Source organism: Panicum virgatum, chromosome 9K, assembly GCF_016808335.1.
Source record: "Panicum virgatum strain AP13 chromosome 9K, P.virgatum_v5, whole genome shotgun sequence".
Classification (NCBI taxonomy): domain Eukaryota; kingdom Viridiplantae; phylum Streptophyta; class Magnoliopsida; order Poales; family Poaceae; genus Panicum; species Panicum virgatum.
This window is the reverse complement of record NC_053144.1, coordinates 66,738,927-66,753,222: the sequence shown is the minus strand read 5'-3', so window position 1 is coordinate 66,753,222 and position 14,296 is coordinate 66,738,927. Positions and strand designations below refer to the sequence as shown.

Below are 14,296 nucleotides of genomic sequence, written 5' to 3'. Positions count from 1 at the left end.
AGTCAAGAGTGGTCTAGTTTTGAAGGTTTCATCGTAAGAAACACAATGGTGCAATCAAAATTGAATTTGAATAATCAGTTTGTGAAATAGAATATTTTTTGTTTGGGTACATACTTTGCACGGTAATCGAGATATGAATGTGAAGGTTGTGAGCTGCGGCAAGGTTTCTGCGATGCGTCCGTGCCAATTCGCGCGCGCGATGAATAGAAATCACCGAAATTGCAGTGCAAGCAGCCAGGGGACACGTGGAGCAACAGAATTGGCAACGACGCTCAGGCCTCCGGAGGCCTCGGTTTGGTCGAGCGATATAGATTTACATACTAGAACTCGTAATTTGCGGTATACGATTTAAGATGACCACGACCCACCATAAGGAAATGTTTTTTTGAAGTGATTATGACAACTGTTGGAAATATCTTTTTTTCTAAAAACGTGCAAGAAATTCAGAAAAATAGATTTACGTTATTGTGATAGACTTCACAGTAAACTCGTCTGCAAGATACAACGTGTAACGAATTCTCATTTTATAAAGATGAAGACAAGACAAGCCAAGCCTAAAAGGGCTATCCATATAAACTGAAGAAATACGGGGGCAATCTACAAAAGTGCCGGTTTGCGTTCAGTCCAAGCTGCTGATAAGAAACGCAGGCCCCTTGTTTCAGATTCCAGGCTTTCAGGAGGATTCGAGAAGGCGAAGGCGAAGGCGAAGGCGAGGAGCAAGCTGTACTGCATACAGACTTCGGATATGGAGGACCAGTTCCAGGTACCGGCAATCCTCTGTTCTCTTCGACTAGTCCCTTTGGTGTTCTTGCTCCTCTCCTGAGATGGTGAGGAATTGGGGCGTCAGGAAAGACCATATCCTGCTCAGCGAATGTTTCGCCTAGGTTGTCGTTGATGTTGATTGCCCCCGGTCCAAGATTTGGGTGGGAATTGCAGAAATACGCCGGTTTTAATCGAATCCCGGATAGATGGGACTTGGAATTACTCCCAAATTATTCGAGATGGCTTCTATATAGTTCAGAACGGAAAGATTATCCGTGTGAAATTTAGATTTTATGTATCCATTTCAATTAACTGCTTCGCCGATTAGGGCTTTGAACTATGCGCCTATGCCAAAGTGGGATCATGGAACAATACTACGGTGTTCTCACCCTGTCAGAGAAACCGTGAAGCAACCCTAAACTTAAATGTATAGAAGGTGCAGTAGTACCTTAGTAAATTAAATTTGGTCGGAGTAATTAAGATTGTGACAAGTTGTAATTTGTTTACCAGACAAAGCTTTGCACTGTCATCATCATACCCACACAAGTCCTATTTCAGGTACTTTGGTAGAGTCGAGAGCCCCCTCCCTAGTTTGTTGCTGGCATACTTGATGTAGTCTTATATAATTAAAAAGTTGTACATAGGTGCTGGTTCTATCTTTTTTTTTCTTTTGGCCATCCAGTTGCTGTGGAACTATGTTTGTTGGGTCCAACTCGCACTGGGCTTGTCAAGATCGTAACCATAAATTATGGACATCAATCCTAAGAGATTAAGGTCCTCTGGCTTCACCTTGGATGAACATATGAATTCTAATCTTGAGTAATGCAAAGATATCAATAAGTTTCACTGGGACCTTTCTTTAGCCTGTGAGAAATGAGAATATAAGATGACCATTTAGGTCTTAGCATACAACGACATCTAAGTTAAACTACTAGAGTTTCGTGCCGCTGTGTGTTGCCACATAAAAGATGATGGTTAGTTTGTGTTGTCAGTTGTCGCTAGGCTGCATATCATATTTTCTTTTATAATTCATCGGTTGCTGCATTTTGAATTATGATGCATACAAAAATCCAAAAAGGTGATCCGGTGATTAAATACTGCTAGATCATAGCTCTCTCTCTCTTTTACAATTGCATAACTTTTTTGTTGGGTCCAATGCAAATTATGTTTGTGCAGATTGTACAAATAAATCACTGAGATCAATCCTAAATGCTTATTAGTGTCCCAGGGACCTACATTGGTCGAACACTGAAAATTTTAGTCTTGAGCACTGCAACAAGCATAGTTTGATATGTTCTTTTTATGTCTTTCTTAAACTTCTGAGAATGTTAGACACTATATGAGTCCTAGCGCGCTGTGTTAGGTGTTTGGTTGATTCACACTTGCACTAAGCTGGACATAGTCTCATTTGCTCATATACACAAGTCATAATTCTGCACTGGCCATGAATTATGATGCATATATTCTACATGGTGATTGGGTAATCTAAGTCATGGTTCATTTCTCTGAACGTGCTTGTGCTTTCAGATTAATGCATCCTAACTAAATGATATCATTTGAATACTAACATAGGATGGCAAGGAGGAGGTCATCCAAGCATGGTACATGGATGACAGCAAAGAGGACCAGAGGCTTCCTCATCATCGCGAGTCCAAAGAGTTCATTCCTCTAGACAAACTCTCAGGTTTGTGCAAGTCCTGCTCTAACCCTGAACTCTTATGACATGCTGATAGACTTACTAATGCTGAAATTTTACCATCTTGGACACCGACACCCAGAACTAGGAATATTAAGCTGGCGCCTAAATGCTGATGACTGGGAGAATGATGAGAACCTCAAGAAAATTCGTCAAGCCAGGGATTACTCTTACATGGTTTGCCCATAAATTTTTCTTTTGCCACTTGTTGTTTTGTTATTCAACCTTGAGTAGCAAGGTCAATACCTATTCAGACAAGTTGATGAACATTTTCCTTGTACAGGACATTTGTGATGTGTGTCCAGAGAAGTTGCCAAACTACGAGGCTAAGATAAAGAATTTCTTTGAAGAACACTTGCATACTGATGAAGAGATACGCTATTGTCTTGAGGGTAGCGGTAGGTGCCTTTATTTTCGTTTAGAGCATTTTTCTAAAACTAGTAACAATCAACAGATTTCCTTTCTATAATTCTATCTGATTTACATGTTCAACTTTTTTTCCTTATGTTCTCAAGGCTACTTCGACGTGAGGGACCAAAATGATCAGTGGATCCGTATAGCAGTGAAGAAAGGGGGCATGATTGTTTTGCCTGCAGGAATGTATCACCGCTTTACATTGGATACAGACAACTACATCAAGGTATCTTTGACTTGTTCCCTGTTCCCACTATGGGTTCTGGTCTTCTTAACTGTATAAATTGATTAGACAATGATGTTTCTTCATGAAACTGTGTACGTTATTCACTCTTGAAGTAGTCAGTTGGGTACAATTATTTTAAGTGGAAGAAAGCGCCTATGTAAGTCCAGAGGGCCAATTTTCTTGTTTATGATATGAATTCTGTGTGTTATGCAATTGCTGCAGAAATTTTTTAAAAGAATTGCTGCAAAATAAATAAATAAAAGAATTGCTGCAAATTTTTGGCATCCAGTCAGTACTCTCATTTTCCTGACCGCATCTTAAATCCTACATGTATAAGCTAGATTAAATAGTGAACATTGGTGATACATTCTCCTATGTAATTTTTCTTATTATGTTTGTGGCTTCTGCAGGCAATGCGTCTCTTTGTGGGAGAGCCTGTCTGGACGCCATACAATCGTCCCCATGACCATCTCCCTGCTAGGTACCGATCTCTGAATTCTGAAGCTTCAAAAGCATTGTTTATGTTCCATGCGCTCTTTCTCGGATTCTCGTCTGCCCTTTCATTGCTCACTTTATTCTCTTGTTCCCATTGAATTAATGGAACTTTCTCATGAATTCAGGAAGGAGTATGTCGAGAGAATCATCAACCGAGGTGGAAACCAAGCTGTTGAAGCTCGTTGAGTGTATACTAGCGTCTCTGCATGTTTGCCTGTTGCGAGGTGGAAACCAAGCTGTCGAAGTTCGTTGAGTGTATACCAGCATCTCTGCATGTTTGCTTCCAGTCTGCCTGTTGCGCTACACCCTAGAAGTACTGCTGAATAAGATCTTCTACCACAATCAGCGCATGCCACCATCATGCTCGTGTGCGAGTCAATAGTTTGCACAAAACCTAGATATTTGTAATGTGAATAATGTGGCCTTTGATGCTTGTGCACAATGATTGGCTTGAGGAGAAGGATGCTTGAATTCCTCATAGCAACTCTCCTCTCGGCCTGGCGTGGTTCAACTGCTGACTAACAGTTTTTGTCTGCACCCGGTCAAGGTCATTCTCAAAGTAGCACGACCAGATCTCCGAAATGATGTAATCACAGTACAGTCCTACTTGATCACCAAAACGTCAGTGCAGATTGATGACACACCTGGAATGATTGCATGCTAGGTCCGTACTAGTAGAAAATGTGTGCCAACAAAGGTGAACACGTTTTATGCCTGCCGTCTGGTCACTTTGCGAGCATTGGTCGGCAGCCGATCACCAGCCAAGAACACTTGTGATGCCGGTGGATTACTTATGTGTGCTACTACAAGGCCACACAAAAACCTTCAGTATTGCTCATGCCTGTCTTCTTTTTCGACAGAAAAACTAGGAGAATCAATCATATGATCAACTGATCATGATTCCTGTTCGCAGGTACGTTCTACCAAACATCTCCAGATGCATTATATTTCGTAGTAGCGACAACGGACATGAGGAGTAGGGTGATGCCGGACACCTTTCGAGAGGCCAAAAAGATCAGATCAGATCAGATCAGATCGAAGAAAAAGGAACGTCCTTTTCGCCGCGAACGCGCGGCGTATCTCGCCGGCGGATCGGCGCGGCAAGTTGCAGCCAATCACGAGCCGGGCAGCACATCCCGGAGCCCACGGGCGATCGGGAAAACCGGCCTCGAGCTGTCGCCGTCGTCGTCCTCCCTGTCGGCGGCGGTCGATTCGGGAGGCGCCTCCCCCCACTTGCGCCGGGCGCGCCAACCGCCACACCCCCGCGGCGTCCTCCAGAACCTTCCGAGCCCCGCGCTCTAGAACGTTCCATTCCCCTCCTGACCAGTCTCGTAGTACAGAGAGGTAAAGCTGCCTGGTATTTAGCGCCGCCGCCCCCCGCGGTTAGCAGGGGCTTCTCTTCCCGCGCGCGCCGCGCCACGCACCCGGCGTCGCTGCGTCACTGTAGCAGCGTCAGCGAGCGGCGACTCTTGTTGGTTCTCGGGATCGCCAGCGCTCTGGATTCGACGATCGCAGCAGCAGCGGAATTCGCCTGGGGATCGTTTGGGTTGGTTGGCGGCGGCCGGTATAGTGGCACGATGGACCCGCTGCTGCCGGGGGTGGTGACCGTGAAGGAGGAGTGGCCGCCGAGCTCGCCGCCGCCGGAGGAGGAGGTGGAGGACGTGGACGCGGCGGGGGCGCCGCGGCCGATGGAGGGGCTGCACGAGGTCGGCCCGCCGCCGTTCCTGACCAAGACGTTCGACCTGGTGGCCGACCCGGCCACCGACCAGGTCGTCTCGTGGGGGCGCACCGGCAACAGCTTCGTCGTGTGGGATCCTCATGTCTTCGCCGCCGTGCTGCTCCCGAGGTTCTTCAAGCACAACAACTTCTCCAGCTTCGTCCGCCAGCTCAACACCTATGTGAGTCTCCTGTCCTGGCTTGCCAAATCCTTGGGTTTATTCGCTTTGTTCTTGAGTGGTACTACATTTGTGTTTGTGAGCAGTGGCGGAGGCTGGAATCACCGGCAGGGGCTGCTTACTCCTCTTATTCCTCCCGCCCCCTCTTTCTTCTTCTTCTTCTCTCCCTTCTTTCCTCTTCTTCTCCCTCCTCCTCTCCTCTAATTTCCATGGAGCTCATGGGGGTAGGGGGGCCTTGAGCCCCCCTTGCCCCCACGCTAAATCCGCCCCTGTTTGTGAGCTGCTGTTTTTGCAATTCGTTTCTTAACTTGCATCGTGGAGTGCAGTAGCATGAGTGATCAATCATCGAGTGGACTGTTAAACCGTGTGATTTGTGTCAATATACAGAGTCTGAATTTCCCGAACAAGATCGCATTTCCTGGAGATGTTAAATTATCTGTTCAATTTGGAATTTAGAATGAGTCGAGCTGATGGAACCGTACTTTTCTAGTGACATTTGTGGCGAATAAAACCGAAAAAATATGCGCAAATGTTTTTGAATACTACTGTAATTCAGAAGCAGGACGATGACGGGAGATGGCTGTTAAACCTGCATCTCCATGACAAGCTTTTAAATTTCTGACACGTTCTCTGTTCAACTTGTTACTGTATAGCTAGATGGATCAAGACACCACAGGGATGAAGCAACAAGAAAGAAACTGGTTGTTTGTCCTAGCTACAAGACCCCACACTCCTCTGATCACCACCAAGCATTATGACCGTAGTACACTTCCACTGCCTGTTCTTTTTTTGTGGACTTGGACTAATCAGATTATTGTCTTGCGATGTGCAGGGTTTCAGAAAGATCGATCCAGACAGATGGGAGTTCGCGAACGAAGGTTTCCTGAGGGGCCAGCGGCAGCTCCTGCGGCTGATCAAGCGGAGGCGGCCGCCGTCCTACCTCCCCGGGCCCCAGCACCAGCAGCAGGCCGCCCTGGGCTCCTGCCTGGAGGTCGGCCAGTTCGGCGGCGGCCTGGGCGAGGAGATGGACCGGCTGAGGCGCGACAAGAGCATCCTGGTGGCGGAGGTGGTGAAGCTGCGGCAGGAGCAGCAGAGCACGCGGGCGGACATGCGGGCCATGGAGGAGCGGCTGCGGCACGCGGAGCAGAAGCAGGTGCAGATGATGGGGTTCCTGGCGCGGGCGCTGCAGAACCCGGACTTCTTCCAGCAGCTGGCCCAGCAGCAGGAGCGGCGGAGGGAGCTGGGGGGCGCCCTGTCGAGGAAGCGGCGGCGGCCCATCGGCGCCGCGCCGGTCGAGGAGGCCCCGCGCCCGCGGCAGGACGACGAGGACGAGCCGCCGCTGCTGTTCCAGGCGGGCGGCGGGTTCGAGGCGGAGCCCGGGGCCTCGGAGCTGGAGAAGCTGGCGCTCAACATCCAGGGCCTCGGGAAGCGGAGGCAGCAGGACGAGAAGCAGGCCCCGGGCGGCGGCGGCGAGACGGCGGAGCTGACGGACGACTTCTGGGAAGAGCTGCTGAGCGAAGGGATGATGGGCGGCGGGGGTGCCGGCGCCGGCGCCGCCTGAGCTGGAGACTAGGAGGCAGCGGCCGGGGCGGTACGTGGACGCGCTGGCGCAGAAGCTGAGCTCCATGAGCAATAGCGCGGCCAAGTAGGCGGCGCATCACGTAAATTCATGGTTAAAGAAAAAAAAGTAGTAACAAAAAGTTGACCATCCGATTCATCCATTTGTTGAGGTAGTGTTACTGTACATTGTGTAACTATAGGTATAGTGCCGCGTCGTAGCGATGATGGCCGGCGCCAGGCGCCAGCCGCCAGCCGCCAGCCGCCAGCGTGTTTCGGAGCCGCTGGACCTTGCTTGTAGATTTGTAGTAGCGTAGCGCGTACATGAGGCACGATTCTTACAGTGATTAATTATTAGTAGCATTCTTTTAGCTCCCGTTGCATGTGTTGGTGATCTCTGGTTTTGGATTTTTGCGTTGGTGTGCTCGTCCCCGTTCTCCGCGATCCGTCCATGTCCGTAGCTGCGAGCCTGGAACTGAAACCCGCAAATCCAATATTACGGTCGCTCGTCAGTTAGCCTTCCAACAATAGATCCCGACATGCACACGCTCCACTCTCTCCCATGTGCAGGGACCCACATCAATCCCTACCCCCTCACGCCCGGTGCTCTCTCTTCCTGTTCCGTTTCCAGTTTATCCTCTTTCTCAAATTAAAGGTGCTGCGCGTATTAGGCCACCCGCAACAGTTGCAGTAAGCAATTCTATAATAGTGGCCTTCTTTGGTTCGCATGTTAGAATCCTAGCACACGATTCTCGAAAAGAGAATCTCTTATACATGGAATAGAACATAGTGAGCTATATAAATTATCTATCCAATAGTATTATTATAACACTGCCTCCGTGGCCGGGCTCCGCCCTGCGCCACTCCTCGCCGCCGCTGCGGCCGGCTGGGCGAGCACGGGTCAAAGCACCGCCGCCGGATCTCGCTTGCGAGGCGCAGCTCCTGCGCACAGCCGCAGCGGCTAGGCTCCGCCCAGCCCTGCTCCCTCACCACCGCCGCGGCAGGCTAGTCGAGCTCGGACCCGCGCCGCTCGCTCGGCCGGTTGAGCTCCGCCCCGTCTAGCTTCTTGCGGCTGCAGACTGGCGGTCGAGCTCGGACCTGCGCCATCCTTCGCGGCGGCGGGCCGGCGGCCGAGCTCCGACCTACACGGCTCGCGAGCTCGACCTGGCACCGGCAGCGCCCCGCCTGACCGCCTCGTCAACGCCGGCCGCCCCTCCCTCGTCTCGCTCTGCCTGTTCGGTGTGGGAACCCATGTGGTGGGACCCGCTCTGCGCGAAACCGCGTGCTAGCGGCTCTCGCTACATGTAGCGACATTCTTTTTCTCTCTCCCACTTTTTCTCTGACGTGGCAGTGTTGTAGAGAGCATTAGCGACCCGTTGCGGGCGCCCTTAGGCGGAGATTGCCCGTGAGCGGAGCTCAGAGGGACAGTTAGCAGCGCCTCCAGGGGACGCGGCGGCTCCAGCGAGGGCTCCCTTTCCCTTTCGCGGCCGGCAGGTGGCTCGCGCTCTGCGCAGGCGGTAGCTCCGAGGATTGCGCGCAGCATGGCCGCACCGGCTGGGTCCCTTCCCTTTCCCCTTCCTCTTGACGCGGGGAGGTGGCTCGGGCTCTGCCCGCCGCTCGTTGCTGCTGCAGAGAAGCAGATCCGGTGTTCTCGCACTCTCCGCGAGTGGGGGAAGCCATCGGAGGGGAGGACGTTGAGGAGGGTGATGGGAATCGCTGGCCGACGAGCTCCCCGCGGTGTATATAAATTTTTACTTTTTTTATTTTCCTTTTTTTCTTTTGCTTTTTTCTGTAGGAAGTTATGCATATAACTTATATGTATAACTTAGTTCTCAAGGAATTTATATACACAAATTGTATGTGATAGATTTTTTCGAAATGATACAACTTTATTGAAAAAATTATACGAGAAATTTATATACACAAATTGTATGTGATAGCTTTTTTTAGAAATGATACAACTTTTTTGAAAAAAAATTAAACATATATGTTAGTTTATACAAATTAATGTATATAAGTTGTAGACACGGTCGAGGATCACAGGATGGAAATGTGTGGGGACGCGTGGAACGGGGCGCTGGGCTGCGGGCACCGACAGCTTGTCGTTTAGCTGTAAGAAATTGGACGTCAGTTTCCCTCCTAACGAGCGCTCGTTAGCAAAACCTGAAAGAATCAATTCCCTGAATGCCATTGAAATTTTCGTCAATCCCTTGAATGCCACTGAATGGCATTGAAGGGATTTTTTTGTGTCTATGACATGTGGGGTCAATGGCATTCAAGGGATTGGCGAAAATTTTAATGGCATAGAGGGAATTGGCTCAACCTGAACCCCCCCCCCCCCGGCGGCGAGCGGCACGGCACAAGAGGAACAAGGGATCGCTGCGTGGAGCGACCAGCGACGCCGCCGGGTGGAGTCGGTGTCGCCCCCACCGGCAAAAGAGCCAGCCATTCGCGGGGTGCCGCGGAAAATCTATTTATCGCATATGCGATTTTCTACCGAAACATCGTAGAAAAGGACGCCGGCGCTACTGTTCATCTTCTCCGTTGAGGTAAGCGGCGGCCAGAGCTTGGGGAGGGGGAGGGGGAGGGGGTGGTCGGGGAAGGGAGGGGTGGTAGGTGGGGGGAGCGGCCGCCGGCGAGGTCGCCGGCGGCCGGGGTGGTGGAGGGCGGCGGCGGAGCTTTAGGGTTCCGGGTTACCTGGGTTACGGGAGCTCCATGGTCGCCGGCGATAGAAGAGAAGGGGGTCGGGGCGGTGGAGGATGGGCGGCGGCGACGGTTCGGCCAGCGGAGGACGAGGCGGCGCAGTAGCGCCAGCGGCCGGGCGGGGTAGGGCCCCCGGTGGGCGGCGGGCGGCGGCGGGGTCGAGAAGAAGCCGGCGGCGCGGTGGCAACGAGCTTGGTTAGGGTTGGCGGCGGTGGAGGGCGGCGGCGGAGGTGCCGAAGCCAGGGGAGGCGTGGGATGGCGGGGGAGCGGCGGCGGAAGTCTTCTGCGATGTGTTTCTCGTCCCTCGCATATGCGGGGAATAGAATCCCTCGGGTGCCGTGCCTGTGCCACCGCGGGGCCGAGCCACCTGCGGAAGCCGCCGCCGCCGACGCCGCAGGAGGAGAGGGCCCGCTGCTGGCCGCGCCGCGCGTGCTCTTTTTTTTCTGAGAAAGGATTGGATTCCATTAACACAGAAACTTTACATCCAGCCCTTTAAACCGGTTACCCCTGAAGAATATAAAAGTATATTAGAAGTACACATAAATCCACTACAGGAGCATCCAGTATCCGTCGCCACTACCGACCATCGTTGCCGCAGAATGACTCTTTTCCATCTCCCGCAATGAAGAAAGAGAAAATTCCCTATACAGCATTTAAAAAATTTGCTCTTCCCTCTATAACACCCAAACTCAAAATCTTCCCTATGAGTGCACCACCAAAATTTTTATTTCCTGTCTAGCACTGCCGTGAGTAAGGACACCTAACGGTGTTAACTGCAAGGGAATAAGACATTTTTGCCCCTGTTTGGGTTCCATCATATCTATTACATAGTTGTTATGTTAAGAGTCATTTTTTGAGATTTGTTTTGTTTGAAACGCAGATTGGTTTGGCGCAAAATTTTTTGGGTATGTGCTTGTATTTTTCTCTCATTTAACGCACTATATTATATTTTCCACAGACTATAAAGCTTCATTTTTTTACTATAAAGCTTTATTTTTTGCACAGCTAACCTAACAACATCTCCGCAACATATCCATGCATACAGGATTGCAACATGCCAGTGAGCCAAATAAATTTTAGAGAAGATCCAAATTCACATTCACACATAACCACAGCCATCTAGGATCTCATTACAGAAAATAGAATTTGCATACAAATTCACATTGCAGCCTGCCCAAGATCCTGCCCGTGCTCCGAAGGTCCTTGCAGCTTGCTTGCCCAGGCCGCATGCGCCAGCGGCCTAGCGCCGGCCAAGGCCTTGCCGCCCGCAGCCGTGGACTGCCTAGGGGGCTCCGCGCTCGCGGCCTCGTGCCGCCCATGGGGCTCAGTGCCGGCTGCCTCGCACTGCCCACGGGCCACCGCGCCCGCGGCCGAGCGGCGCCCAAGGCCCTCTACGCGCGCAGCCTAGCACCACCCAGAGGCCTCTGTGCCTGCGGCCGAGCAGCACCCGTGGGGCTCCGCGCCCGCGGCCGAGCGGCGCCCAGGGCCCTCCGCGCGCGAGGCCTCGCGCCGCCCACGGGGCTCCGCATGAGCGGCCGAGCGCCGCCCAGGGGGGTCCGTGCCCACGCCGAGCCTCCCCCAGGGACCTCACCGGCCTCGCCACCGGTGCCCGAGCAGCCCCCAGAGCTCGCCATTCCCTCGATCTAGGTTTGAGAAATGAGTGAGGGACAGAAGATTCACGGCCACGGGAAATTGCTAGAAGATGTGGAGAGAAGACTCACGGTAAATGAGTGAGGGAGAGAAGACTCACAGTAAATTCACACGGGAGGAGGAGAGGTAAGTGATATTTTGGTCTTTTCATGCTGGATCCACATCCAAACTCACAGTAGAAGCTAACGGAATGGATGGAAGTGCTAGATAGAGAACGAAAATTTCAGTGGTGCACTCATAGGGAAGATTTTGAGTTTGGGTGATATAAAGGAAGAGTAAGTTTTTTCGATGCTATATAGGGAATTTTCTCATGAAGAAAAACACAAAATGAAGCTCATGGCCGGAACCCAAATCGACGAACAAGTCTTCAATGCCCTTTAGTATCACACCAAAAGCATGTTGTTTGTTCGTTGAACACCTCGGGCGGTCCTTGCATTCACCGGGCTCGAACACCGATTGCCTCACTGGCCAATTCCAATCAACAAGCAGCACGCCTGCTAGGGGAACAAAAGAACACCAACCTAGAGCTAGCAGGTGGAGAACTAACCTCCCAAAGTGGCCATCAAAACCACTTTGGAGGGACAAAACAAACCTCTGGTCTCCAACAGTCATATTGTCGTTGGATGCAAGGCCAACGACGAAGTAAAGCTCACAGAGGATCTGAGCACTAACACAAAAGAAATCATCATGTAAGACATCGTCAGTGTCGAACCCCCGCATAAGACTCCCTCAACCATCGCCAAACTTGAATCACCAACAACAATGACACCAAAAGAACCAGCACAATATTCCGACAAAAGACCAAAGCAGGAAAAAATTCAACCCTAGCATCGATAACCTAACGGATGTGGGTAGAAGCAACCCTTTAGGCATCGCTGACGAATCCGAATACACCATCCGACCATCGCCTTCCTCCTCCGCAGCAGCACCATGAGGAGGAACCCTAATCCTCATAAGTCAGAAGGCAAGTACTCACTGTTATGTAGCATCTCACGAGCAGCCGCCGATTGATCAAGCCCTCGCCGCCCCACCCCGCACCTCCGTCACCCTAGCGAGGCCGTCGGAGAGGCGCAGCAGATCGGAGTTTCGCCGTGGAGTCGCCGCAAGTTACTGTGCAATAGGGGAGACTTTTACCTGTATACCCTTATGTTAAGTGCTCTTGACCTCCATATCCCTATTTTTTTCAGTCGCACATGTATGTCCTACCGCCAACTTATCTTTACCCCTGTACCCTTTTGGACGGAATGAGCACTAACGGTGGCTAATAGAGGTGGAAAAAGACGGTTGTACCCTTCTCTCCATGGGTGGGCGATGGCGACAACAGTTGGAGCTAGAGGAGTGGCGAGATGGTCGTGGCGGCGAACTATTCGATGATGGTGGCGTCCCCCGTGAGGAGATTGAGCGGTAGGGTCGCCGCGATGGCCGCGCGGCGACGACAGCGAGGATGAGGAAGGAGGCGCGCTCAAAGAGGAGGAACTAGGTAGACGGCGTACGAAGAGCGATCTGCAGCGCGGTGGCATGGTGGACGGCAAGGAGCTTGACGGCGAGCGTGGAGGGCCCCGAGATGCGGCGATGGTCGAAGCGGAGCTTGGCGCGCTTCTCCTCCCATCTGCTCCGTTGCTTCTTCCACCACCCACGCCGAGGTTCCTCGCCCGTGCACATAACTCTCACTCACTGGCAGAGCTTCATTGTGGCCAAGGAGGGCCATGCCCCCGCCAATGAAATCCGCACTGCATGAACAGTAAAATGGTTACTGTTCATTAATTTTTAGAGTATATTGCCATGGTTAGCCCCCCTGGTTAGCTCCTCAAGCTCCGCCACTGCTCTCACTCACCTCCCCCTGGCCTGATCGCCATGGCTTTGCTCCCGGACCCATCCGCGTTCGCGCTCTCGGTCGTTGTCGGCTGCACCCACGTTCTGGGCTCGGTCCTCGGCTTCCTCGACCGAGCCGCCGCCGCGTGCCGCGCCCCGTCTTGGCCGCCCTGCTCGCGCTCCCCGTCGTTGCGGCCTACCTCGCCGTCGTCATCCTCGCGTTCGCCGTCCGCGTCGCCGCCGGCGTCATGTGTGGAGCCAACGCCGCCGTGGCGCAGCGTGCCGCGGCGGCGGCCCTCGGGTGGCTCGCTGATCTCGCCGTCCCAGCGCTTCTCTTCGGCGCCGCCCTCGCCTTCGCCTGCGCGGCGGCGGCCCAGAGCACGACTGCGACGCGGATGGCGGGGGCGCGCCGCCGGGCCAGATCACGGCAGCGGCGAGGAGGGTAGGGGCGTGCGCGGCCGGCCCGGAGGTCTGTTTTTTTTAACTTGAGAACATGATTAAAGAGGTACCCAGGGGCAATAGAGTCATTTCCATTGTTGAGTCCCACCTGGCAGGGCTTTGTTCCCGTTATCTTCTAACGGCACATGGACGGAAGGGTATAAGGGTAAAAATAAGTTGGCGGTAGGACATACAGGTGCGACTGAAAAAATAGAGATATAAAAGTCAAGAGCACTTTAACCTAAAATAAAAGTATACATGTAAAAGTCTCGCAATACGGAAAGAAGACTCGGGACTCGTGGGGCTCAAAGAGTCACGTACTGCGCGTGCTCTGCTTGGCGCGTCAGCCTCGCACTACTGTCTCGGCCCAGCACGGCGCGGCTCCGGAGCGGAAAACTCCAACGCATGTAAAGGCCCAGTTACACGGCACCGGACAAGGACCGCAAGCTTCTTTCATGGCCCAATCCGTGCGGTTTTTTCTTTTTTATATTTAAAAAAAATTAAAATTTCAAAAATATATGTCGGTTTTGGAAAATTTCAAAAATATACCCCGGTCGCCCTATGGGGGGGCGACAGGGCTCAAATGTAATTTTTTTTTCTTCAAATTTGCAACGAAGTCCCTGGAAAAAAAAAGAGGGGGGCCTGTCG

General features: G+C 52.0%; 2 protein-coding genes across 3 annotated transcripts; both read left to right on the top strand.

Moving 5' to 3' along the window:
- Positions 1 to 605: 605 nt before the first annotated feature.
- LOC120647225 (1,2-dihydroxy-3-keto-5-methylthiopentene dioxygenase homolog 2) lies at positions 606 to 4,234 on the top strand. Its single transcript, XM_039923917.1, has 7 exons — positions 606 to 763; positions 2,335 to 2,446; positions 2,541 to 2,635; positions 2,742 to 2,856; positions 2,974 to 3,098; positions 3,509 to 3,579; positions 3,719 to 4,234. The coding sequence occupies exons 1-7, from the start codon at positions 746 to 748 to the stop codon at positions 3,777 to 3,779; spliced, it is 597 nt and encodes a 198-aa protein (XP_039779851.1). The 5' UTR covers positions 606 to 745; the 3' UTR covers positions 3,780 to 4,234.
- Positions 4,235 to 4,799: 565 nt separating this feature from the next.
- On the top strand, positions 4,800 to 7,421 carry LOC120647224 (heat stress transcription factor A-2d-like). 2 transcript variants are annotated; one of them, XM_039923915.1, is made up of 3 exons: positions 4,800 to 5,491; positions 6,142 to 6,189; positions 6,321 to 7,421. In XM_039923915.1, the coding sequence occupies exons 1-3, from the start codon at positions 5,171 to 5,173 to the stop codon at positions 7,047 to 7,049; spliced, it is 1,098 nt and encodes a 365-aa protein (XP_039779849.1). In that variant the 5' UTR covers positions 4,800 to 5,170; the 3' UTR covers positions 7,050 to 7,421. The 2 variants fall into 2 exon arrangements, with proteins under 2 accessions (XP_039779849.1, XP_039779850.1); XM_039923916.1 differs by lacking the exon at positions 6,142 to 6,189 and having other exon boundaries at positions 4,813 to 5,491.
- The last annotated feature ends 6,875 nt before the right edge of the window (positions 7,422 to 14,296 follow it).